The sequence below is a fragment of the Spermophilus citellus genome, assembly GCF_964194105.1.
Source record: "Spermophilus citellus genome assembly, chromosome: 11".
Taxonomy (NCBI): domain Eukaryota; kingdom Metazoa; phylum Chordata; class Mammalia; order Rodentia; family Sciuridae; genus Spermophilus; species Spermophilus citellus.
This window is the reverse complement of record NC_138192.1, coordinates 66,037,767-66,064,250: the sequence shown is the minus strand read 5'-3', so window position 1 is coordinate 66,064,250 and position 26,484 is coordinate 66,037,767. Positions and strand designations below refer to the sequence as shown.

At 32.2% G+C, this 26,484-nt stretch overlaps 1 protein-coding gene across 4 annotated transcripts in view; it reads right to left on the bottom strand.

The window, feature by feature from the left end:
* The window catches only part of SLC4A10 (solute carrier family 4 member 10), a gene marked incomplete at its 5' end in the record, with an annotated part of 301,407 nt that overhangs the window by 66,721 nt on the left and 208,202 nt on the right, over nt 1–26,484 (bottom strand). Inside the window, 5 exons of one of the 4 annotated variants that reach the window (XM_081262039.1) lie at nt 3,440–3,586; nt 12,387–12,474; nt 16,316–16,473; nt 21,590–21,679; nt 22,644–22,735. In XM_081262039.1, coding sequence (XP_081118165.1) covers nt 3,440–3,586; nt 12,387–12,474; nt 16,316–16,473; nt 21,590–21,679; nt 22,644–22,735 — 575 coding nt within the window. The remainder of the gene's footprint in view (nt 1–3,439; nt 3,587–12,386; nt 12,475–16,315; nt 16,474–21,589; nt 21,680–22,643; nt 22,736–26,484) is intronic. The other 3 variants (XM_081262040.1, XM_081262041.1, XM_081262042.1) reach the window with 3 other exon arrangements.

Below are 26,484 nucleotides of genomic sequence, written 5' to 3'. Positions count from 1 at the left end.
AGGCAATAGAATTTCCTGACAGAATATAAGTCTGGTATAAGAAAAAAAGAATTGATGATTTTAGCCTGATCAATGCTAAGGATGTAGTTATAGTTAACCAAGGTGGAGAGGTGTGAATGCAACAAGTTCTGAGAAAATATCAGTGGTTTTTATATACTTTGGGAAACATTATATTGTCTTTTTCTAAAATCATAAATGCAAAGATGTATATAGGTATAGAAACATGACAATGGACAAATCAGTTCAAACTTTCAACATGTTAACCTGTAGATATATAGAAGACACTGAAGTAGAGTCACGTGATAGGCATTTGGATAATAACACTCAAGTGCAGGGTGGAAAATGAATTTCAGGAAAGTTTAAGACTCTAAGATAAGATGATATCCTCATGAGAATGTAGACAGAAAAGAGAAGATGATTAAAGTCTGAGCCTTATGTCATTTCAACATAAAAAAAAAATCAGAAGAAGAAACAGAAGGGGTCTGAGAAGGAGTAATCAATGGGATTGTAGGAAACTAAGAGTGTGATGATTGGGGAGTCAAGCAAATCTGCCAAGGAAAAAAAAATCATGATCAACTCTGTCAAATCCTATTAGTTGATAGGTTAAATAAAATGTGGACTGAGAGTTGACCATGGGATTTAGCATTATGGAGATCATTGGTGACCATCATGTTAAGTATTTAAGTGAAGTCAGGGCAGCAGGGGGCAAGAGTTTTATTGGAGTAGATGTTGAGAGAGACTTGGAGGAGAGGAATTTCAGGCAGTTGGTACAAAGAACTCTTCTGTGACATTCTGTTGCAAAGACAAAACAAGAAATGTGACTTACTGGCAGAGGTAGTGGTAAGTGGTATCAATAGTTATTTTTTTAAGATTGGCAAGTTAACAGTATACTGTATGCTAATAAAACGATGTAACACAGAACAAAATAATTCATGATACAGAGGAGAAAGATATTGGTAATGTCCTTGAATAGATGTGAAGAGATAGGATCTAATGCACAAGTAGAAGGCTGGCTTCAAATAGTTCCCCAGGAGTAATATGTAAGATGGCAGCACTTGTGGATACAACTGCTGGCATACAGGTTAAGTGTGATGGCAGGAGTCATTGGAAAATCCTTTTTGGTTTTCTTGAATTTCTCAGGAAAAAGCAAGTCAACATATGAGAGTGAGAGTCAGGAAAGATATGGTGAAGGTTTGAGGAGAGAACAGTTGTAAAATCATCATCTAAAGAGAAAGATTGGACTTGAGAAGACAAGTATGATAAACTTGCAACATTAACAGTCCTATTGAGGTTGTGGTCTTGAAATAATGTAAGAACTGTCAATGCAATTATACATTTTCCTTCAGCTTCAGATATATTGTGCAGATACAAAGTAAAGATTCTCACAGGATTGTGATTTTGACAAGCAAGTATGTGGCATGAGAAAATACAAAAGTTTTGGGTACATAAAAGGGAATCATTAGAATGACTAACACAAAGTTCTAATGAATATTTTCAGGGTTATTCTTTGAGGTGGCAGTTTATTCTTCTTTTAACTGAATGAAAAAAAGTATTTAAGATGCTGTGATTTGCACATTTCAAAAGAATAAAAACTATAGATTTTTTTCCATCAGGGAAAATATTATCTGAATGAGTATGAAGTCAGGGTGCTTAATATATGTTCATTCATGTTACTACATCTAATAGAAGAAAACACAGATTCATATTATTACATAAACATGCCTTTGAAAATATTAACATTGAAATGAAGCATTCAGAGTATTTCTGATTCAAACTCATTATATAGAATTTTGCTGTGTAATATGTTAGCCACCAACCACATGTCTATATGAATTTAAGTTAAATTAAATAAAAATTCTGTTCTTCAGTTGCAGGAGCTACAATTTTAGTGCTCAATAATGGCTTGGTTATTTGGTAGCATAGATTTAGAACATTTCCATCATTGCAGAAAGTTCTGCTGGGCAGTACTGATAACAGAAGATCAGAAAATAAAGTATTTGTTCAAGGTCAGACAAATGAATAATGGCAGAACCCAGATGTCTGGATTCTTAATTCAATGTTCTTTGAACTTTTGCCTCTCAATACTCAGAATTTACTAATTAATTTGTATTTTCTCATACAAATAATGGAAAGTACAGACCTCCCATTCTTGACTTGCCTCAAATACATCATTCTTCAAAAACAGGGTATTTTAAAAAAAAACATTTTACTTCAACTTTAATGTTTGAGTAACTAACTGGTGTTACAGTGACTTTTAAAGTCACATTTTCCATGCTTTTATATTTTCACCGAATTTATCCAAATGACATCAATTAAAGAGTTTTTTTAATTAACTCAGAGAGCATAATCTTGCCTTTCCCAAATCATTAGTGGGAAGATGTATACAACACAGAAAAAGGCAATCCTTACAATTATTCCTTAAGAAACTGCTTTTATTTTAGTAGTAGAACAACTGAAACTATGTAATAGCAGTTATAAAATCATAAAAATGGTATTGTAAAGGAAAGTTAATAGTCTTTAATAATTATAGAATGACTTCGGAATAAAAACTATAGGGATAAAATATTAATATATTTTCTTTAAATTGATAATAAAATCAAGATGACCTTTATACATATTCATTGTTGAGTGATACACCTGCTCATTTGTCCAATTCTGACTAACCCAAGACTGTGTCATTCAGGCCATCTGTCACTTGAACCAGAGCAGCAAGTCAGACCAGGCGGGACTCCCTCAGGGCAAGAACCAAAGGCAAGGCAGAGGAAAAGGATATTGTTGGGGTCATTTGAAAGGCTTATCCCCTAGGAAATAGGTGGCAATATGAGGAGGGAGACTTGTAAACATTTGGCTACCACTCTCAACAGTCATGCCTATAATAAAAAATGACCCAAACAATAGCAATATCTTTCTGGAATGGATGATGGATAAAATACATATTCAAATTTTATAGGCAAAAATTTTACAACTTTTATATCACAAATCTACATAAAAGTAATACAAATATAAGAATTACACTAAAAAATTCTTCTCAATTTTCACTGTGGCTAGTAGTAACAGGAAGTTTTCTGTATAAAATCATTAAGCCACGCCTCGAAATTTTCCTTATAATTGCCAAATTCAAAGTAATGAATCCAGAACCCCAAAGGACTCTAGTAAGCTTTATCTCAGGCCATATTTTATGTTGTCATTAAAATTTTAATTTTCTTCCCATGTAAAATCCCTTTCCAGGAGCATGAGACTGATTTAGTGGCTTGTCATCGAAATGCCAAATTTCTGCAGAATAGTATCAAGAAAGCTTTTGTAAATTCATACCTCAGCTATCTTAGAGGTAATAATTTAAACCATTTGAATCTTTCTGAAGGGTTATATAATTTTAGGTCATATATTTAAAGGAAAACAAAATAATGACATTTTAAAGAGTGTTTTCAAATATACATACCTGTGAAGGAACATTCTTGGGAGGCTCTATTCGAATGCTGGGGTCCCATTCTCCAGGAGGGAGAACTGTAACCTGATCCAGAAATTCATCGATCCCTGATACCAAGTCATTGCGATCTTTGGCTTTGTAAGCAACATCATGAAAGACCTGTAGAAGGAAATACCACTTGTAGTTTAAAAATTATAAACATCTTAATGATTTCAGTATTTTCATTTCCCAGGATCCCACTTGTGATTATAACATTTTGAAGAAATAGGCAGGGGCTGGGGATGTGGCTCAAGCGGTAGTGCGCTCGCCTGGCATGCGTGCAGCCTGGGTTCGATCCTCAGCGCCACATACAGACAGAGATGTTGTGTCCGCCGAAAACTAAAAAATAAATATTGAAAAATAATTCTCTTTCTCTCTCTCACCTCTCTCTTTAAAAAAAAAAGAAAGAAATAGGCAGCTCTCACTCTAATGTAAAATATTATACATCATTTTATGATTCCACACAGATTCCACACTATTTTTCTCTGGATGCTAGTGTGAATGGTAAAATTTCTGGAGGTGAGGAGTAAGAGAAAGGAAAAGGAAAACAAATGAAGACTCATTAAACTAGAGTTAAAAATTTAAGCTACATAAAGTTTATTTATATGTGGGTAAGTCAAACTTGGTGGAGAAAGTCCTTGCTTAAAAATAGAGAATAAAATCTGTAAACTGTATTAGAAATATTATAATTATATCCTGATATACATAAACTAATTTAAAAGGTTAATTTTATTCAATTTTGAAAGTAATAATGTTATAAATTAGTACTTTCTGGCTGTATACTTAAAAAATACAGAAACTATTTTCCATTCAAAGAATGAGTTATATTTTTAGCCTGCCCATACATGTGCAGTCATTTTGGCTGTTCACAGATCTTCCAAGCCCTCTTTGAGACACATGGTAGGATTAGACTTTTTTGCCTTCTTGTCATTTGGATTAGGTGTGGTCAATTTAGGTGCACATATGTCACCTTTGACTAGAAGTTATGAGCACCAGTGTGTGACATATTGCATTATCTCTGTCTGATTAGGAACTGAAAAACACAGGTCCAGGTTGAGTTTCTATGAGCCTGAGTGCCGGAGTGACTAATCAGCAGAGCCCCCCTGCCAGCCTGTAATGGCCATTCAGCACCATTTAATGTCTACTGTTTTAAGACACTAAGATTTTAGTTGGCTTTTCCCTCAGCATAACCAAGCTCCTCCTGACTGACATACAGGACAATACACTCAATACAAGTGAGAAAAGAAAAAAATAAGGAGAAACTGGACAAATTCATTTACACTAAAAATAAGATAAACACTTCTGATAAATTTTTGCATTTTACACATGAAAAAAAAAACAGAATATTTGAGGCTAGGGATTCCTATATTATTTTTTCCTGGTATGTATTAAAGTGACTAAATATTCAATGCTATTCAATGGCAAGTGCTGTGGACAAACAGCAAAGGGGAATAAGGAAATGACTAGGGGATGCTGAAATTTTAAAAAGAGTGTTAAGGAAGGTTTCAGTCAGTAGCTATTACAGCAAAGACCTGAAGTTAGTCAATCAAAAAAAAAAAAAAACAAAAAAACAAATGCCAAATGTTTTCTTTGATGTAAGGAGGCTGATTCATAGTGGGATAGGGAGAGGGAACAAGGGAGGAATAGATGAACTCTAGATAGGGCAGAGGGATTGGAGGGGAAGGGAGGGAGGAGGGGTTAGAAATGACGGTGCAATCTGATCATCATTATTATCCAAAGTACATGTATGAATACACGAATTGGTGTGAATATACTTTGTATACAACAAGAGATATGAAAAATTGTGCTCTATATGTGTAATAAGAATTTAATGCATTCTGCTGTCATATATTAAAAAAAGAATTCAGTCTTTTTTAAATATACTATCAGAAAACAGAGAAGACAAACCACAGACTGATAGAAAACATTTGCAAAGAACGTAATTCAATAAGGACTATTGTGTAAACTATATAAGAACTCTTAAAACTCAACAATAAGAAAACAGCCTAAAAATGGGCAAACATCTGAGCAAGTGCCTTAATACGGATACATACAGATGACAGATGAGCAAATGAGAAAATGTTTGACATTAAAAAATTGCAAACTTAAACAATGATATACCACTATATACACTCCAGAATGGTTAAACTCCAAAACATTAAATACTGGCAAGGATGTGAACTACAAGCAATTTCAATCAATGTTTGAAATGTAAAATGGTCCAGCTACCTTTGGAGCCATGTGGAACACTTCCTTAAGAAACTAATCATGCTTTTACACATAACCCAGCAATTGCGCTTCTTTGTATTGACCTAAATAAATTCAAAACTTTTATTTGCACAAAACAGCACAAAGGTGTTTATAACAACTTTATTCCTAATTTCAAAAACTTGGAAGCTACCAAGATGTCCTTAAGTAGGTGAATAGGTAAACTGTAATGCATTTAGACAATAAAATATTATTCAGTGCTCAAAACAAATATCATGTTCCCAAAAGACGGGTAAGAAATTTAAATGAATATTATTTAGTGAAAAAATCCAATCTGTAAAGCTACACACTATATAAAAAAGAAAAGAAAAGAAAATTCTGCTTCAAATATTCTATTTCACTTTCAGACCATTTGTTTCAATTTCTGGTTGGACACTCAATCTAAACTGCTGACTGGATGATCCTGATCAGTTTTAAAGGCGGTTTCTTGACTTTTCATCTAATAACACTTCACAAAACATCATTGGTGTGATAAATATATAGTCTTCACTTAGTGTAATATGAAAACATCAAGTTATATAAAGGGCTTAGCTATATTTTGAGAAAGAGATTTTTAAAATATAAAAACACAGAGTTCCTTGCCCCGAGACACTGTTTTTATGGCTCAGACTATCATTTTGTTTCTCAACTCAAAGTGCTTGTATAAGTTACAAATACTCACACATAAAGATCTTTACCTGGCCCTGAAATCCAATCTGAACACTTATAAATTGCAAATGTTTATGATCTTTAATGAGAGTTTGTCTGCTCTTCTTTCTTTTCTTGCTACTGTCAGCTCTCTTGAGATCTTTCTTTATGTGATCTCACTCAATTAAAAAATTGCTTCAAGAGGTCACATGATCCTAATATCCTGCTTTAGTCAGATGAATATCCAAAGCAGCTGATTTCCTATTATTTAAAACTCCTCAAAGATAGACACTACTCTTTATTTGATTTTAAATTATAAACAGTATGTGCCAATTTCCCAAGTAACTTAATTACTTTGAATTGCTCATCTTCCTTCTTTTTGTCTAACAGATCTAAGGGCACACACACACACCTGACTTCTCAGAGAAGCCTTTCTTGATCCCTTCTCAGACAAAATTAGACATTTTTTTAATACTCTCATAATACTTCTTCCTTCTTGATAGCTTTCTCTGTAATTATAATGATCTAGTAGAATTCATTGTTAACTGTGTATTTAGTAATTTAATGTCTGTTTTAGCTTTTCAAACAAACTCTGAAATTTCATTCAATAAAGATTTATCCGAACTCTTTAGGTGTTAGGTGAATAAACCAATAAAAATCCTTGTTGTATGGAGTTTAAATTCTAGTGAGGGGGAGAAGGAAAATAAATAACATAAACAAATTTTGATGGATAATGGCAAGTGCTGTGGACAAACAGCAAAGGGGAATAAGGAAATGACTAGGCAATGCTGAAATTTTAAAAAGAGTGTTAAGGAAGGTTTCAATCAATAGCTATTACAGCAAAGACCTGAAGAGTGCAGACTGTGTAGCTATTGGGAACAAGACTTTCTTGGCAGAGGGAACTGCAAGTGTAGACCATTCATGTCATTTTTTAAGAAGCAACAAAGAGGCCAATTCTTGGGGCTGATAAAAGCAAGAGGGAAGTAGTAAGACTGAGACATAAAGTGGAAGAGGCAAAGTCCTGCAGGATTAGCAGGGGCATGGTGGCACATGCCTTAATCCCAGCTAGGCTAAAGCAGGAAGATCACAAGTTCAAGGCCAGTTTCAACTGGCAAAGGCAAGGTCCTCAAAATAATGAAATAAAATAAAAAGAACTAGAGATGTAGCTCAGTGGTAGAATGACCCTGGTTCAGTCCCCAGAGTAGTAGTAGTAGTAGTAATAATAATAATAATAATAATAATAATAATAAATAATAATAACAAAAATATTTTTTAAAGCCCTGCAGGACTTTGTAGGTCAACATAGGAACTTTGACTCAGTGACATAGGGAACCACTCACTCAAGGGTCTCTAACAGAGGAGGGATTACTCTAGTTTTTGTATTGATAAGAAAATGAAGTGAAACAAGTACATAAAAAATAGTAAGGAGGCTCTTTCAATAAAAGAATAATAACAGTGACATGGACCAAGTGATGATGAAAACTAGACTATAATAGAGCAGAAAGTGGGAAGTAGTGGGATTCTGTGCTTTTACACTGTGAAAGCACAACCAGGAAGCTTTACTGACAGATTGTATTTAGGGTGTTAAAGAGCTAGAGGAGTCAAGGATGACTACAAAATACAATTCTCTACTCAAAACACTCCATTAGCTTCCCAACTCAGTGTCCTTGTATGACCCACAAATGCCCATGCAGACTGCCCCCGCTGCCCTCCTGACTTCACGCCTGCTGCTCTTTACCTTCCTCACTCCTTCCCAGCCATTTTGTCCTCCTTGCTTTCACTTGTTATTTCAGAAACACTCTTTCCTCAAAGCCTTTGCCATTGTTTATTTTTTTCTTGAAACACTCTTCCCATAGCTGTCTGTACAGGCTGCTCTCTTTCCTCCTTTAGGTTCTTGGTTGAAATGTCTCTTCAGTAAGTTCTTCTCTGACCATTTAAACTGGTGCCACTTTCCACCCAATTCTATCTCCCATCCCTCCCTCCATAGTGTTTACCTCCATATGCCATATGTTTTAGTTCTATGTTGGTCTGTCTTTCCACTAGACCATTGGCTTAATAAAAGAAAAGGCTTTTATCCATATTGTTCACTTCTATCCATTTTGTTCACTTCTATCTTTTAGTTCACCCACCATCTCTGTCAGAATGCCTGATAAATATTTATCCAATACATACTTATCAAAGGAATTAATGAGGAACACAGAGACTGGTTTTACTAGAGTTCAAAACTCTATATAAGGCTGTTATATGTAAAACAGTGTGACATTAGCATCAAAGTAGATTTTTTTTGAAAGGCAGGGATTGCAAAAAATAAAATGACACACTAGTCAATTAATGGTACTGAGCCAATTGCTAATCTATCTAAAATGAAACTATATTTCTATCCACATATCACACATAAAGCAATCCCAGATATGCTGAAAAAAACATATGAAAGCTCAATAAACACAATGTGGCAGGATAATTGATAACCTTGGGGTAAACAGTAACATTTCAGACATTTAGTATCAAAACAAAGCATACAATAAATTTTAACTCCTTTTCATGGGGGAAATATAAAACAAGAAAAAAGTGGTATTCAACATCAATCTGAACATTCAATAGTATATTTGTAAATGGTGACCTGACTGGCAGCAGTTTCAGTAGAGTGTTAGTAGCAAATATCAGACTGCAATACGTTAGATGAAGCTAAAATATTCATGACCAAGTACACACTGCTGTTTCAAAACTCTCAAGAGTTAGATTTTGACAACACTTCCTCAATGCTAGAAACTATTAAGCAGTAAGACATTTACTTTTAGTATAGGAGAGACCTGGATATTCATTTCATACATATATTCTAAGTAGCTACCATGTGTTGGGCATGTTTGCTGACTGCACAGAGCCAGTGTTGATTTGAGATCTAAGAAAGAAAGAAAACTGTTAGTTTGAAAATCCAGAACAAAAAAGGAAAAAATGTACCATTTTTAGTAGAAAATACTTTTAGTTTTCTGTTTGCTGTGGTTTTCATAAAACTGTTATGTTAATATATAATGGCTTTACTATTATTTTAAAATAGATTTTAAAATGAATGTTTTTTTTTAAATTTCTCAGTTTTAAGTTCTATGATGATACATAACAACATATCTATATACATAATAGCTTTTCAGGTTCTTAATATTTTCAAATGTAAAGGGATGAACAAATGGGCATCAATGCTGATAAGCACAATCATTTGATATTCTCTAGTAAAGCTCAACAGCAATGAAGAAAGTGATTATTATTAATTCAAGATATTGGCAGGATGAGTTGTACATTCAATATTGATTCATTTTAAATTTTTTATTTGTTCTTTTTATTTTTTTAACAAACGTATAACTAGGAATTTAATTTTCATAAATGTTTTGTTGAAAAGAGTATCAAAATATTCTTTTTAGATATACATGATAACAGAGATACAAAACAAAATAGTCCTTTTCCAAAAAAAAAAAAAAAATTATTGATCCCTGACACAGGGATCTAAACTACAAAAGGATTTGAAAATATAAAAGATATGTTTTACCTATCAGAACCTCCCAATATAGACAAAGGAGAAAAAAGAAAAGGATGAAGTTCACTTCAACAAGTCTTTATTTGATCTCTGACAAAATCAGCTGTTATTGCTTTCACAGAATTTACAGTTTTATAATATAATACAACTAATCATTTTCTTAGCAAGTTAACTCTATAAATCAACATATTCAGTTTCATTCTTAATGATTAAATTATTATAGACTTCAAAGCAATTAAATAAGCACCTGGACTTTGAACAATAATCCATTGTTTTTCTTTTTAAAAGTATTTTAAACATACTAAGAGCAGGGGATATTGCTCAGTGGTAAAATGCTAGCCTTACATGTGTCAGACCTGGGGTTTGGTTCCCAGCACTAAAATAAACAAATACATAAATGTATTCAAACAGGTTTTTCATATTCCATCAATATTCTATTCAATTTACATGCCCTGGTATAATTAATAATTCTTATTGTTATGGGTAACTTTCTGTTGGGCTTTCTGCTTCTTTATGCCAGTACACACAAAGAATTACAAATTTTCCTAAAGCTAAATTCAAAACTTTCAAGTCTAAAGGATTCATTTCCAGTCTTCATTAGATGGCTAATGTTTGTTCTCAAATTAGGTAGACTCATCAATCAAGGAAACTGGAGGAAGCCCCTTCTCTGATCTCATTCTAAATCTAAAATTAAGCATGAGTGTTTCCCTATTGTTCAAAACCAACATTTTCCTCTTGAGAAAATTTTGATTCACACTTGGGTAAAAGGAAGATGAGAACTAAAAAGACTATACCTGAGCCTTTCAGGATATACTACACTCCTCTCATATTATAAAATGTGGCATACCTCACAACTCTCTTATGTAGTGACCTAAATGTCTTAGATGGAGAGAAATGCTGTCCAAAACATAAAAAAACATGAAATAAATATTCATGAAAGTGATAATACACTTAACTTATAAAACACAAATTATAGTATAATTTATTTAACAATACTGTAAAATATTAATTTGGAAACACTAAAAGTTGAGATACTATGAGTTTTCTCAGAGAGTTCTACCAATAGAAATAAGGGTTATCGAAGATAGAATTTACAGGTGAGAATCTCAAGATGAAATTTAAATTTAAAGGTAAAGATCTCAAGATGAAGTCATCCTAGACCTAGGTGGGCCCTAAATCCAATGTCAGATGTCATTGATAACAGAAAATGGGAAGACATAGAGACATGGGGGGAAAGCCCATGAATGTAGAGACAGATAAGGAAGTTCTGCCATAAGCCAAGGAATAGCAGGAGTCACCAGAAATGGAAGAGATAAAGAAGGACCCTCCCCTAGAGACTTATAAGGGAGTGTAGCTCTGCTGACATATGAACTTCATACTTATGGCCTCAAAAAAAAAAAACAGGAGAAAACAAATTACTTGTTTTAAGTCATCCAGTTCATGGCAATTTTTTATAGGAGCCATAAGCAACAAATACATTCATTAAATTGGCTTTTTTAGAAAATTGATTTTTAAAACGTTTTTCCAAGCTTTTAGTTGCCAATATATAAATATACATCATTAATTCATATAAAACTTAATTTGAACAGATAGAAAAGCTTATAATGTCAAACCCCAAACATAAGTTCAATTTTTCCAATTTCATAGAGTTAGGAAAAGTAATATACAATACTAATTGGCTCCTTTTATAGAATTTTCAAGTATTTGCATCCCTGTATTCCAATAAACACATTATTATATTATTTAGATGATATTTTAGATAATATATAATCCCATTTGTTCATTTAGTACTGAATTAATGTCCCTTCTGTGATCTTTCCCATCTGCTCTTTCCTTTAACAATAAGAACAAATTTCCATACTGTGTGGGGAATACAAGTCAAAGAAAAGTTATATCATACAACTTTTTATGTTCTTATTTTAAGATCTTACTTTTTGAGACATACATCTCTTTGAGAAGTTAATGAAAGCTTTTTCTAGTCCAAAAAAGAAATTTACACACAATTTTTTTTCCACACAGAAAAAACAGGGATAACAAGCCCCTTGAAAATCTATCTATAGGGCCTCTAATAGTCCAAAAAGTCTCTTAAAACATCTTCATATATGTAAAGTAACTGCAGAGAAAATTATAGATGTTTCAGGGCTTTTTGATGTTATATATACTATTCAAGTAACACACCATTGCTTTTCATTTAGACCTTAAAATTATTTTTTCCCAAAATAAAATCTGCAGTGATAAACAGTGATGCTTACGTTGGCAGCACATGTACTATAAAGGGAATATAAACCAATATAATTGTCACTAAACTAACTCTCTTTAGAATATGGTATTTTAAAATATTATATTCTTGGGTGTTAATCTATAATCTCTTTTGAACAATTTTTTCTCAAGGAAATTTGATAATGGATACATGATAGAATGAAATTCAGTACAAAGAAATCCGAATTGTAGCAAACTGTCATGGAAAGAGGAGCTAGTGAAACAAATTTGAATAAATACCTCATCTGTCATGAGTGTTGCAATTGATCTGCCAATCTCATGGTACTGTTGACCCTTTCCCAGGGGTCCCAGAAGAATGAACAAAAATCTGTAATTAAGAAGAAAAATAGAGAAATGCTTCAGGGTAGAAATATAAAAATATTTTTAGTAGAACAGAACCACACCTCCCAGTGGAATCAGTGAAATGAGAATATCATTGTAAAGTAGTTCCACAATTTTTCATAGTTCATTATTATTTTGAAACAATTTACAGTGATTGACTCTTATGCATAAGGTCCTTGAGCAATGAGAATACACAATCATTTTTATCTCAGTATTTCCCCATTGAGTTATCTGACCTACACAGTCATTCCTAGGAATTTTAAGGATTCTATAATCCTTAGAGGACAAAGGTAGAAAAAGTAAAATTCATTAAACCTTTCCAAATTAGAAGGAAAAAACTTGTTTGTATACAAAATGGAGAACAGTTCAAAGGGGTTAGAAAATAATACAAAGGTATAAAGAAAGACAGAACATAATATTAATACCCTGTAGATATATATAAAAATATAAAAATTATTGTTACAAATCAAAGATCATTTAGGCATAAGAAAACAGAGTTAATATTCTATTAATTCCAATGCTAGAAGAATAAAAATAGCAGATGCACTATAATACTCCATCTAAACAAGGTTGAAGGTCTGGCAAATTCATCATCATAACCGGTGCTTTTAAAGAAATCAATACATGCTCTGACTTTGGAGGACTCGTAATAGCCCTATCTATGAGAAGGTCAATGCTACAAGGAAATTTTGAAAATTAAAGAATGTCCTATATTTTGCATTATAACTCTTTGGTGTTAATTTGTTAAATGGTTTATATGAAAAATGAAGACCAATGGCTTTGTAAGGTATACTGAAATAGTCACTGTAATTCTATCCTCCATTCAGTTGCAGACTTTAGAGATTGTACATGTTTTTACATAAATCATGTTATACAACCTTACAGGATCCAACTTATAAAATTTTTATGTCAATTGTAACTGAATTCAAGTCAATTTCTACTGTATAGAAAAATCCACTATATATTTAAAACATTAATATTGGAATGTGGTGCCAGAAGCTTTATCAACCATAATACTTTTGAGAAATGTCCTAACCTATGTGCATCTTGCTGTTTTTCAGGTTTCCATCAGCTATTTATAAGGTCCTAAAATATTTATTTTTTGACATATTCTACTATGTGTTGCTCTAATATTCATGGTGTGCCCTTTTGTCCTCCTAAGAAAGGATAATTAGGAATCCTGAATGGCTTTCTTTATTCTCTTTGTCTAACTAATCTTCTTCCATTTTTCACTTTTCCTAACTAGTCTAGTCTTTTGAATCTCTCCTTCTATGATGGCTCCACAGTACCCCTAATTTTTTCTCCATTGTTCACTGCACATATTTTGCTATGTCAGTATGAAATGAGGTCACCTAAACCTGACAGTTTTCAAACTGAGGGTATATAATCTCATTATTGCTTTTCTCTACTCCTGGGAATTTTTTCTTTGAAATACAGGAATTATTATTATCATAAGCAGCAATCATTTACTCATAGTTCACCAGATAGCTTCCTAAAGGGTGGAAATTGCTGGGACAACTGAAAATAAATTTTAAACTGCCAGAATATTATCTCTACAATTAGTAAGTCTGATCCCTCGAATCTGAGCCCCAGTTTCTCAGAAACTCTGCATTGATTATAAGTGGTGCACAGAAATTTCAGCCTTAATCAACCAATCAGATGCTGCTTTAATATGGTGAGTTCACCCTTCCTGGTTTGCTTGTTTGTTTGTATAGTACTGGAGATTCAATTAAGGGCTTCACACATACCACACAAGCCACTTTGCCAATGAGCTTGCCAACCTTCCTCCTTTTTAATAAAAGTTGGTATGTATCAGAAATATCAAAAAGCCATCAACCATGATAAATAGAAACTTTTTCTATAACTTGAATGGTAACTAGGTGTTATAGTCTGGATATGAAGTATTCCCTAAAAGCTCATGTGTTGAAGGCTTAGTCACAAATGCAGCAGTGTTCAGAGGTGGAGTCTTTGGAAGTGATTGGATCTTGAAGCCTCTGACCTCATTGGTGGGTTAGCCCATTAAGGAATGCATACTTCAAATGGACTATTGGGAGGTAGTGGAAAGTACAGTAGGTGGGATCTAATAGAAATGAGTGTGCCTTTGGGGGCTTGCCCTTGGGGACTATTTTGGAGACTATATCTTGTCCTGGGTTCCTACACACACACATACACACACACACACACACACACACACACACACACACACACACACACCTCTCTACCTCCTATCACAAGCTGAGCAGCTTTCCTCTGTCTTGCCCTCCTGCCATGTTTCTGCCTTGGAGCCAACTGACTAGGGACTGAAACCTCTGAAACAACGTACCAAAATAAAGTCTTCTCCCTTTTAAGTTATGTCATTAAGGTTGTAATCATGATGAAAAGCTGATAAAAACAGTAGCTTTCTCCCTAAAACCACAGAGTGAGACTAGGAACTCCAACATTAAATCCCAATTTAGTCAGTTGAGCTCTTATAAAATGAGACCTCTCCTGGCTGCACTATTCCATATTTCTGGAATATTTATCTGTACTCAAAGTATGAAGTGATATAATCTGCTGTGTTTTGAATTAAGGGCAGAGGTCTGTGGAGGAAACATATTTTCTAAATCTAGTTGCCTCAGAACTTCAACTTTTCATCATTTCAACCTGACTAGGCATTCCATGTTTGCAAGAGGAGGAATACTAATAGCATCTGAGGAGTCATGGTATCACACAAAGAGCAGCAGTCACATTGGAAATGGGACCTTAGGTATCATGTTTTGCTGAATAAAATCAGAGTGAAAGACAATCTATCCTTAGGAATCACATTTGATAGGACAAGCAGGGAAGAAAAGAAGGTCCTTGGATAATTGTGTGCTAGGAACCTAGCATGTTAAGGTCAATATATTATTATATATATGCAATTTTATCCAGGGACAGCCTATAAAATAGGGATAAATGATAACAATTTAGTTTGTATTATCACTAAGCTATTTATGTATAGTCAAATGAGAAACAAATTCAGGTAATCAGGGGCTAGGGGTGTGGCTCAGCAGCAGAGTGCTCGCCTAGCACATGCAAGGCACTGGGTTCGATCCTCAACACCACATAAAAATAAAAAATAAATAAAGGTATTGGGTCCAACTGCAACTAAAACTAATAATAATAATTTTTTAAAATTCAGGTAGTCAAATAGAACTTGTACTTTTTGATTCAGATTGAACTATATTTCCACTCTGCTGCTTCTAGTGATTCTTCAGACACCATGGATGAGAGGCACACTGTGCCTAACACTGAAATATACAGTACCTTTAATATGGCAGAAGCACTCCTAATGATGGCACTTATATTTATTTTTAAGGCCTACTCAAACACAAATCAAATATTGGAAATTTCAATCTTTTTGAGCTTGACCACACTCCTATACAAAATCCTCTCTTTCTTGAGCACACCATTTAATGTAACCTTTGAAAAAAAGTCTAACACTTAGTCATTCTCCCAAAAAAAATGTAAAATAGGTTTGTATTATTATTATCATTATTATTATTATTATTATTATTATTATTACATAGACAGGGTACGCAGGAACAAGGAACATGTGTAAAATAAAACATAGAAGTTGGAGGGGAAGAAGAGGAGGAAAGGATAGAATAATTTTTAAAGCATTTTTCTCTCTCTCTCTTACAAACAGGAAACAGTTTTGTTGGTGACACGTTGGTTTCTTATCAAAATTCTAAGAGGAAATTATATTTAATCCTCTCTCTCTCTCTCTCTCTCTCTCTCTCTCTCACACACACACACACACACAAATGCTTCAAGAAAAATGTAAAAGATGCTCTGATATTTTATACCTGGTTGGAATTGGGACTTCAGCCAGTCCTTGAATCAAGACAGCTGGAGACAACCTGACAAATGCAACCACAGTTCTATCTAAGAACTCCAGTTCTCCAACTAAGATGTTTGAAGCTTCAGCACCTGGAGGAATCTTTTTCATAAAATGCAGATCAACCTGTGATCATCACAAAGTAAAGAAGGTAAATCAAAATTGGAACAACATGGTAAGTAATAATTTAGAACACTGCTTCATATATATTATCCATCAATAAATACAATTCAAATAATACAGATGTATATCTCATTTGCCCTTTTTCTATAATAAATTTCTTTATTTTCTTCTTTTTTTTCTCAGTACTAGGGGAAAAAGACCCAGAGGTGCTCTGCCACTGACCCACCTTCCCAGCCCTTTTGATTTATTTTGAGACAGGATCTCCCTACATTGCTGAGGCTGGGCTCAAACTTGCCATCCTCATTCCTTGGCCTCCTAAGTAGCTAGAATTACAGGTGTGTACCACCACACCATGCATGACACTTTTCTTTACTTGTAGATGATTTTACTTTGTCATCAATGAGCTAAATATTTCATTTTTCTATTCACTATTTTTAAAAGATTTTTTAACATCAGCAATATTTAAATTTGGGGAGTAGTAGTATATGTACTTAAATTTACTGTAACTATATATTAACTAGCATTTGTCAACAGATTCAATATTTTGTGCCAGATTGTCTTAATTTTACATAATACGTTTTTATTAATTAATGCTCAACATATGGCTATTTCAAAAGAAATATAATCATGCTTCTTCTTACAGTATAAATTATGACTTTAGTATTCATCTTTATTCTATTCTAATTGTTCTATATTATTCATGTTTTATACTTGGTATGCTACTTCTTCAATTTAATTTCTTATTAAGGAATTTAGACATAACAGAATAGAGAAAACAAGAAAAAAAAGTATCAACATTAGGCATTGCTAAACATCCATAGCTGAATTTCAAATATGAGATGTCTATGACTGAATGAACATAAAAAAGTGATCATTAACAGGAAGAAATGCTAAAAGTAAAGAGTGGTGTCTGAAAAATGAATGTAAAAATCTTTAAGAATAAATATCAATTTTTATACAAAAGACTTTGGTGAAAACCAAGCAGGGACTTTATAGTAAAATTACAAGGCCTATTTCTTGTTTTTTATTCACTTGAGTTGCTTTTAATGGAACTATGTTTTTTTAGGGGAACAGTTTATCTTCTCTAGTAATTGGTTTTATACTTTCCTATTAATGAAATGAGGGCCAAAGATCAAAGTGAGAATAACCAAGAGAGAGAGAGAGAGGAAAGAGCTCTGGCAAACAGAGTGAGGCTGAAAAGATATTTTTAGGCCAGACAGTTGTTTTGTTGGTTAATAATTTGAGGACTTTTTCCAAGAAATTGAAGGTAAAAATATTTAAAACTTCTAGGAGTACTTTATAAAATTCACAGCCACATTTTAGTGACCATATTAAATCTGTTGCTTTCTTAAATTAAGACTTCAGTAAAGCTATTTGATAGGTTGAGAATGAATTATCTTTCTGTAAGACAAGGATTTCAAAAACAAAATATCCAGTATGTACAGTATTAATTTCATTATAAGGATTAAGTGTAAAAGTAATCTGTACTAGTTTATAAAAATGTCAAATAGAACCAATATATTATTTAAGAAAAGGGAAAATGATTTAACAAAGTAAAATTGCTTATAAAAGAAATATTTGACAAATATCATAAATTCCAAAGTTTTTACCCCACAAATATACTTCAAATATAAATTTATAAGCTTATTTATATAAACTTATCATAAATCATACAATATAGAATATTGCATGGTAAATATATTTCTTTTATAGAATTTAACCTTCTATTATAAAATCTAATTTATAGATGACAAAAGAATTTAGTTAATAAGGAAGTTAATTTTATGGGATTTTCATACTTAATATTTCACTTCTACAAATTAATAATGCTTTATATTTTTACTATACTGTTAAAATCTTAAGAAGGGAATAGGAGATTTGCCATATTAGTCCTATGAGAAAAACATAATACGTTGTCCTAAGTTTTTCAGAGCTTATAAAAATGAAGTTTCAGTGATAAATATTAATACACTAGGACAAAATTTAAAATGAGAAAATAACTTTTTAAGAAAATCAATAATTGTAATCAATATGAGGCATATTAAGAATTCCTGAAATTTAAATTCCACCTAGAAAAATGTCTTTAAACTCATTTATTATTTAATAAATGCCATAGTCTTTCCTATAAAAGTCTGTGCTTCAGGCAGGTAGCTATTACAGATTAAATTTAATTAAATCAGAGCATATATAGTATGCTAAAATAGTTTAATTTTCAAAAACTAATGGTGCTTATACATGATTTTAAAAAAAATTTGTAATACCTACTATATCATTGATACAGTTATTTAGAAAAGGCATTAAATACACAGAATTTAATTGCAGATTAGCAGGTTTATCTTTCATTTTGAAATTCAATAAATTATAGTTAGGTGTACTATATTATATTCATTACATTATATTATTCTTGGAGTAGACATGTATTTCAGGGATAAGAAATTACATGTTATAATAGTTATATTATTATGTTATTCCTGGTCTAGCCCTATATTTTTGTATTGGTGTTATGTATGATTCATAAAAATATCTTATTTGGCAATATCCCTACCTATTAATATAAACAAAAAATCACATCTGAAGAACCATAAATTATAGTTACCTAAAAACAGCTCTGGTGATCTACATTGACTGAAATTCTTAAGACAATTAATTTTCAAGTGGATTCCAATATTTTAAATGGATAGAAAGAAATTCTGAAAGTTTTTGATCCTCCTAATGGAATCTTCAAGGAATGAAGCTGTATTTTCTTGGATTTATTTTCTGGATTTTCACTCATGTTTCTAGGCTCTTTAGACTTCACTGTCATGCTGAGGGACAGATCCTTTATTCTGGGCATTTGGTATATAAGCCATGGATGAAAAACAGTTCATAGGGAAGAAGATTGGACAAGACCATGGCAGAACCAGAAGAATCTAGGCAAGCTCCACACTGACAGAAGAAGGGTAATTAGGCAGAAATTTTGAAAAAAGCTTTATATCTTGAGCCCCTTATAGAAAGCACAAGAAAGTCAATAGAGAATATGAGAATGAATCACTATTTTGACACTAACTATCCAACAATCTTGAGTCCTTCTCTTAATCTCTCTGGGATTCAGCTTCGTTGTCAGTCTCAAATTTCCTATAGTTCCAGGATTTAATAATCCAATTCTTTGTAATGTGTGTTACAAACTAAAGATAGATGCAAAAGATGTTTTTTAATCCCCAAACTAAATTATATAAAGCCTTCTTTGGTTTATTTGAAATAAAAGAAACACTACTGACATATATTCTATTGTCAGTTTATAAAAGAAAGAGGTATATAGTGGGGTTTTAAAAATTTTTTTTTAGTTGTAGACAGACACAATACCTTTACTTTATTCATTCATTTTTATGTGGTGCTGAGGATAAAACCAAGTGCCTCACCCGTGCTAGGCAAGCACTCCACCATTGAGCCACAACCCCAGCCTGAGGTATATAGTGTTTTGACAAATCTTCTTTTAAAAGCACTGTAGAAAAACCTAAAACCTGGCAATTCAGATTATATTCTAAATTACTTCTTCAATGAATAAATTTGATGGTCCTATCCATGGATGAATTAAAAATATGTAGATTGAAGGTAGATAGAATATAAGGTCAGGTCACATGAAGCAAATAAGTAAATGACCATTTTTTTAACATCTCAGAATTTTACTAGGGTTTAGAATCTACATATTAATATATTTAAATAGACATAATAACCTGGATATTAGCTGAGCTTTGATTAATTTACTATAAAACTGATATCATTAGGCTAAAAGAAAAATCTTAACTCATCTACCTGTAAAATCTGGCACTAAAAGTTGTTTCTATAGTGATGGATAACTTCTGTTCTCTCAAAATCCTCCCAGGTTATAGAATTAGGGATGTTATTTGTTTTTCTTATTTTTTTTCCTCTTTTTTTTTGTGTGTGTGCATGTGGTGCTGGGGATTTAACCCAGAGCCTTGTGCATGCAAGGCAAGCACTCTACCAACTGAGCTATAACCCCAACCCTCTTGTTGTTTTTAATCCCAAAACTAAAGGTTTAGATTATTTTGAATCTTGTAGGTGAAATTCATTTAACAAATACATCCCAGCCTTATTTAAGACTTAAAGAGTGCATATCTACCAAAACATTAAACCTGGTTTGTTATTTATTTGGTTACTTCCATTTCTACTAATATTAATATAACAATAATAATAGAAGCCACTTTTATTGAGCATCTACTATATGCCCAGTTCCCTGCCAGGTTCACTGTCTCTCTCATTGAATCTTGTAACAAAGCCACAGATATGTATTATTATTATTATTATTATTATTATTATTATTATTATTATTATTTTATAAATGAGAAGACTGGAGTTCAGAGAATTTCTCAATGATCAGATAATTTATAAATGCTAGAGTCAGGATTCAAGATCTCAAATCTATTTTCTTTTCAATGTACTATTCTAAGGACAAGAACCTGAGAAACACAAATGACAGGCACTAATAGAGGGAAATTTTAATTTCCCTATTAAATGGACCAGTGAACGGAAATGTGATGATGAAGAAGAGGATTAAAGGAAAACATTTATTTTTCATTTTTTTCTAGTCCCGACTGTTTGAGGAGAACAGAAAATAAGACCACTGTCTTCAATTGTCAATCTTCATATTCTTTATAGGTGATGATACATTTTTGAAGGTTGTAAAAATAGGTCATATAACAAAAACCAAAATGACATGGAGATGTATAACAATTCAGTATATAAGTGTTAACATTATTTTAGAAAGTTAAAAGGTAGTTAATTTGAAAGGATGAGCTATAGAGTTTATAATCATTATTTTTTGAGAATGTTAAATATGCCCTTGTTATACTGTTAATGTTTGCATAAATGAATAATCAATTTTATATGTCATGACTTTTAAGATATTATTTCAAGTTAAGAATATCACAAATTAAGTTATAGCAGTTTGTGACGATTTTATTCCAACTTTCAGATGAATGAAGATGTAATGCCTTAAAAGATAATTTTTAGAGTGGCAGATGGAATACATTTGAACTGGCTGAATATTTGAATCACATGCCTCCATACAGTGAAATGAGCTCTGAACCACTGTAGAAAAGTAGCCCGAGGAAGCCCTCACCTCTCTCTCTTGCTGGTGTGGAGGTCCTTTTTCATGCCTTTGTTTCATCCCACATGGACTAGTGTGCCCCTTTTGCTGGCCTCCCAGTCCCTGCACGCATAATTAACAGACTTAAGCTGGTATACCAGGCTCCCATGAGACTCCACCAGGCATCAGAGGAGAACATGCACTTAACTAGACTTAGATCACTTAGGCATTATCACAGCAATGCTGAAACAGAACTGATTCAGTCAACTTCCTCCATTGCAAGGAGCCTCCCATTCCCATCTCAGACCACTCATTCACTATTACCACCTTTGACAGCACTAAGGACTTTATCAAAGTATTAATTCAGTTATTACTGTTTCAGCCACTTAGATAAAGAGTATTGTTTGCTCTTCTTATTTTTCATGTATTACAATTTCTCTTTTTGAATGTTAGTTTTGATAACTTACAATGGCACGTATGCAATGTCAGGAATTTGCCAACCTAAATTACATTATTTTCACTGACTCCTTATTTTATTAGATATATTCAAATAAATGATTTCTTTTGAATTGTCTCCAATTAGATGTATCCATCAACACAGTCATCTTTAGTGTGCTTTTATTCAAAACAGCCCAGTTTCACCATGTCCTTCTAGGATTTCCTTACACTAATGACTCTGAAATATAATGACAGTAAAGCTTTATAGTATATGATTTGTTTTTCCATAAATATCATAAAAGTGATTTTGAAAAAATACTAGTAAAAATTTTTAAACATCAAATTAAACTTATGTTAAAATCCCTGTGAAGTCCAATTATTTCTTTTATTGAAAGAAATACATTATACCAAGTGGCTGAATACTGAAAATTGTGCATAAAACTCACATGTTCAGTTTCTTGAGTAAGCAAAACAATATATGTGCACTTAATGCTAACATTATCTATAACAATTCCAAACTTTGACTGAAAGAAAACCAAAAAGTGCATGCAAAAAAAATTATGTCAATAACCTCTTAAAATAGGTAGTAATTTCTAACGGTAATTGAGTAAACTTCTTAGATGAGAGAGAGAGAGAGAGAAAAGTTTACCTTGCTAAAGTCAACAGTGCTGTTTTCTCTGCTAACATCATTTTTATTTTCAACACAAGCAGGAGCAGACTGAGGAGAAAGAACCTGACCTGCTAAAAGAAATTGTTATTACAAAATACAGAAAATTATTTACATAATTTTGGGTATACAGAGTGAAACATCAACTTCAATTAAACTAGACTCACAGATTTCTTAATAAGTTTTGTGATATAAACATGAAGGATCAATATAAGTGGATCTGGATCAATACCAAATTCTTAACAGTTACAGATAGAAATGGGAGAAATCAGTCAATAAAATTTAAACCGATTCTCAACTTAAAACTCTAGAGATTATTCTTTCTGAAAAAAAAAATGTGCCTACAAAACCACCTAAATCTAACCATGATTGTTAAACAGCATTAATTTTCAAATATCAATCCAAAAATGGTATATTTTAAAAAGACAGATATCTATTAAGATTTAAGTGCAGACTACAGAATTTCAAACATTAAAAAAAAGATGAATGTTGATTTAAAAATTACCTAGCACTTTTAGATCTAATCACATCTAAAAAGCCAAACCAGTAAGTTTTTCAGCAATAAGTTTTAGAGGTTTCTATATTAGGGTTTCAGTTAGAAATATCTTTATTTGATACAGTATAAAAATAATAAATATAATTTTAATGAATGTGACTATTCGATTACATAAGCATACTTATATTGGGCTTCTATATAAGAATGATCAATAAACGTGAGTTGTATTAGTCTTCTTTTAACACTCACCAAAACTAAATTCTCTTGTAGTTCTTTTCCCTATTATAGTGAAGATTACATTAGTTAAGTACAGATCAGAGCTAGGGATGTGACAATGGACGGAAAAGGTTAAATCCCATCATTCACTAACTACCAAATATTCTTTGCAGTTATAAGTCATTTAAAATCTATCCATAGTTCACAGTTAAATGACAAAGGTTTATTTAACTTCTCACTTATGTCTCTTCTTCCTCAACCTCTTCCCATCTCCACCCTTCCTCTGTGAAATGAGTGATGACAACTCAACTTTGAAGATTTGACCACATTTATGACCTTAACTCAGTGACTCCAAAATATTGCGCTCACTCTCATCAGTCTGAGACTTCAGAAATACTCTCTCTACCTAGCTCTTCTTTCTACCTACCTAAATCTCAATTTTATTCCAAACTCCTCTTTTCATTCCCCTCTTCTCCAATTATTGTGGTCTTCATTTGAACTTCTATAATTCCAATAGTACTTACAAAAGAAAAAAAAAAACTTCCCTTTTAAATTCTCTCCTAAAGACCCTCATTGTTACACAAAATTACGTATAAGAGTTTGTGAGGGGAAAGGGGAAAAAAACAAGGGAGAGAATTAAACAACAGCAGATGGGATAGAGAGGGAAAATGAGAGGGAAGGCGAGGGGGGATAGTAGGGGATAGGAAAGGTAGCAGAATATAACAGTCATTAATATGGTATTATGTAAAAATGTGGATGTGTAACCAATGTGATTCTGCAACTTGTATTTGGGGTAAAAAAGGGGAGTTCATAACCCACTTGAATCAAATGTATGGAAGATGATATGTCATGAGCTTTGTAATGTTTTGAACAACCAATAAAAAATAAATAAATTCTCTCCTAAAACCTCACTTATTCTTTGTTACCTAGAAATCACCTAGTATGATTAGAAACACTATCATTTTTGGAATATTAAGCCTCTCAGGTAGGAGTCAGTTACTAATAGGAACAATTTTATGATTTAACATTGTTATAATGTCAGAAAGCAATAGGGCTTAAGACACTTTTCGAGCTTAAATGCTTCTCTGCTTTCACTAAACAAAGTAAAATACAATATTTGGTGAAAATAAAATAAGCAACTTTTAAAAGCAAATTCACCTCAATCCATGTATGCAAGTTCTGATTATAGCATATTTCAGGAAAATTTATAAAGTTCAGAGAAATGTCAAACAAAGTACATAAAATATTTCCATTCTCCCATTTCTAACTGCAATATGCAACTCTCACTGTGAACTGTTCATTAGCAGCCATTCAATTTACCATTCTCAAATTAATAACTGTAATTTTTAAAAAAACCTTTTACATAATGCATTTGTGCTACTAACAGATGTCTTCAATCACCAGTTTCACATCATTTCTCCATATTTTCATGAGTTAGAACATTAGATATATTTCAAACTAAATTTATTGAATGTTCTATAAAATTGAGTGGTGAAACACAAGTCATGGGAAAATTAAATAAACATGTATCTGCTTTCTTACAATAATTAATTTCATGTGGTATAAAACTACATTGAAGAACAATTATTTAATTCTCTAAGTATACACGTACAAAAAGGAAGTAACCCCATGCAAAATCATCAACTTTGAAGAGATTTAATCAAATGGAAAGTATGTTGAAGCTTAAAATTTGAAGAAATTGAATATCTTTTGTTTTCTTTTGTATATTTTCAGTAGAACATTTCACAAATTATTTTTAGTTCATGCAATATGTTTAAAACATTAGCATCTATATTTATACTCGCAAAGAATTTTAGTCATAAATGTTAATAATTTTAAGATATTTTGTAATTTATTGTTCTAGTCTATTCTTGTTCCAAGATGACTAAAAAATTTTACAAAACATTACCCTATAAAGTTGATATTAAGGAAGTGATTTAGGAACTATTTTCTTTGAGTATTTTAAGTGGGATTGATAATGATCTAGTTGAGAATATTTAGCAGGAATCATACTAGATGATAATAAATTCCTTGCTATTTCTAGATTCTAGATGTGTGCACAGAATATATGCTAATGCAGGGGGGAAGGCATAAAAACTATCAGCCTATGAGATAGTAATATAAACCACAAATTTTTTATCTTTTATATTTTGGAGATATAGTGAAATGTACTTATCATTACAAAGGTCCTGAAAATTTTAAGAAGCATTTGAAATCTTAGCATATTACTTCTTAAAACTTGAATTAATTATTTAAGACAAAAGAATACATTAAATGTGTATATCTTCAGAACAGTTATGACAAGCTGGCAGAAAATAGAAAAATGTTCAAGTACTATAATTTAAAAATTAATAAGTTTGGTTTGGGTTATTTGTAAAAAAAAAGAAGCCTTTAAAAGTAGCTCAAATTTTTATTTGATATATTTATAAAACTAAAATCCAAACATGATTTATAGTCCATAGAATTACTAGAACTCTCATGTTGAAGAAATTTTTATAATTCTGTTGTGAATCATAATCTGTCTGAATATTTCTTTAGTTTATTCAAATCATCACAAATTTTCAAAAGAAATTGATGGGCTTGAATATCAAAGTAGATTTCTTGAACTAAAAAACTATTATATAAAAGTAATCCCAGCTAGGCATAGTGGCGTACGCCTGTAATCCCAGCAACTCGGAGGCTGAGGCAGGAATATCATGAGTTAAAAGCCAGACTCAGAAACGGTGAGGCAATTCAGTGAGACCCTGTCTCTAAATAAAATACAAAATAGGGCTGGGGATGTGGCTCAGTGGTTGAATGCCCCTGAGTTCAATCCCCAGTACCAAAAAACTAAACAAAAAAGGTAATCTATGCATTGAGATTTTGAAAGAGCATCACTAACTTTCTTGCTGACTTGCTGATGTCCAAGGCCATAGTTTACAAAATGGCAATTTTTAAGTGCAGAATTTATCCTTCAACCAGAAGAGAATGTGTTCTAAATAGAATAACTAATAATTTGCTAGGATATTTTCTTACCAGGAAAAAAAGATAGTATACAGTTTGAGTTTAGCACTCATATATTTGTGGAAGCTTTATGAATGCTACTTATTTGTTATAGCTTTCCTAATCATT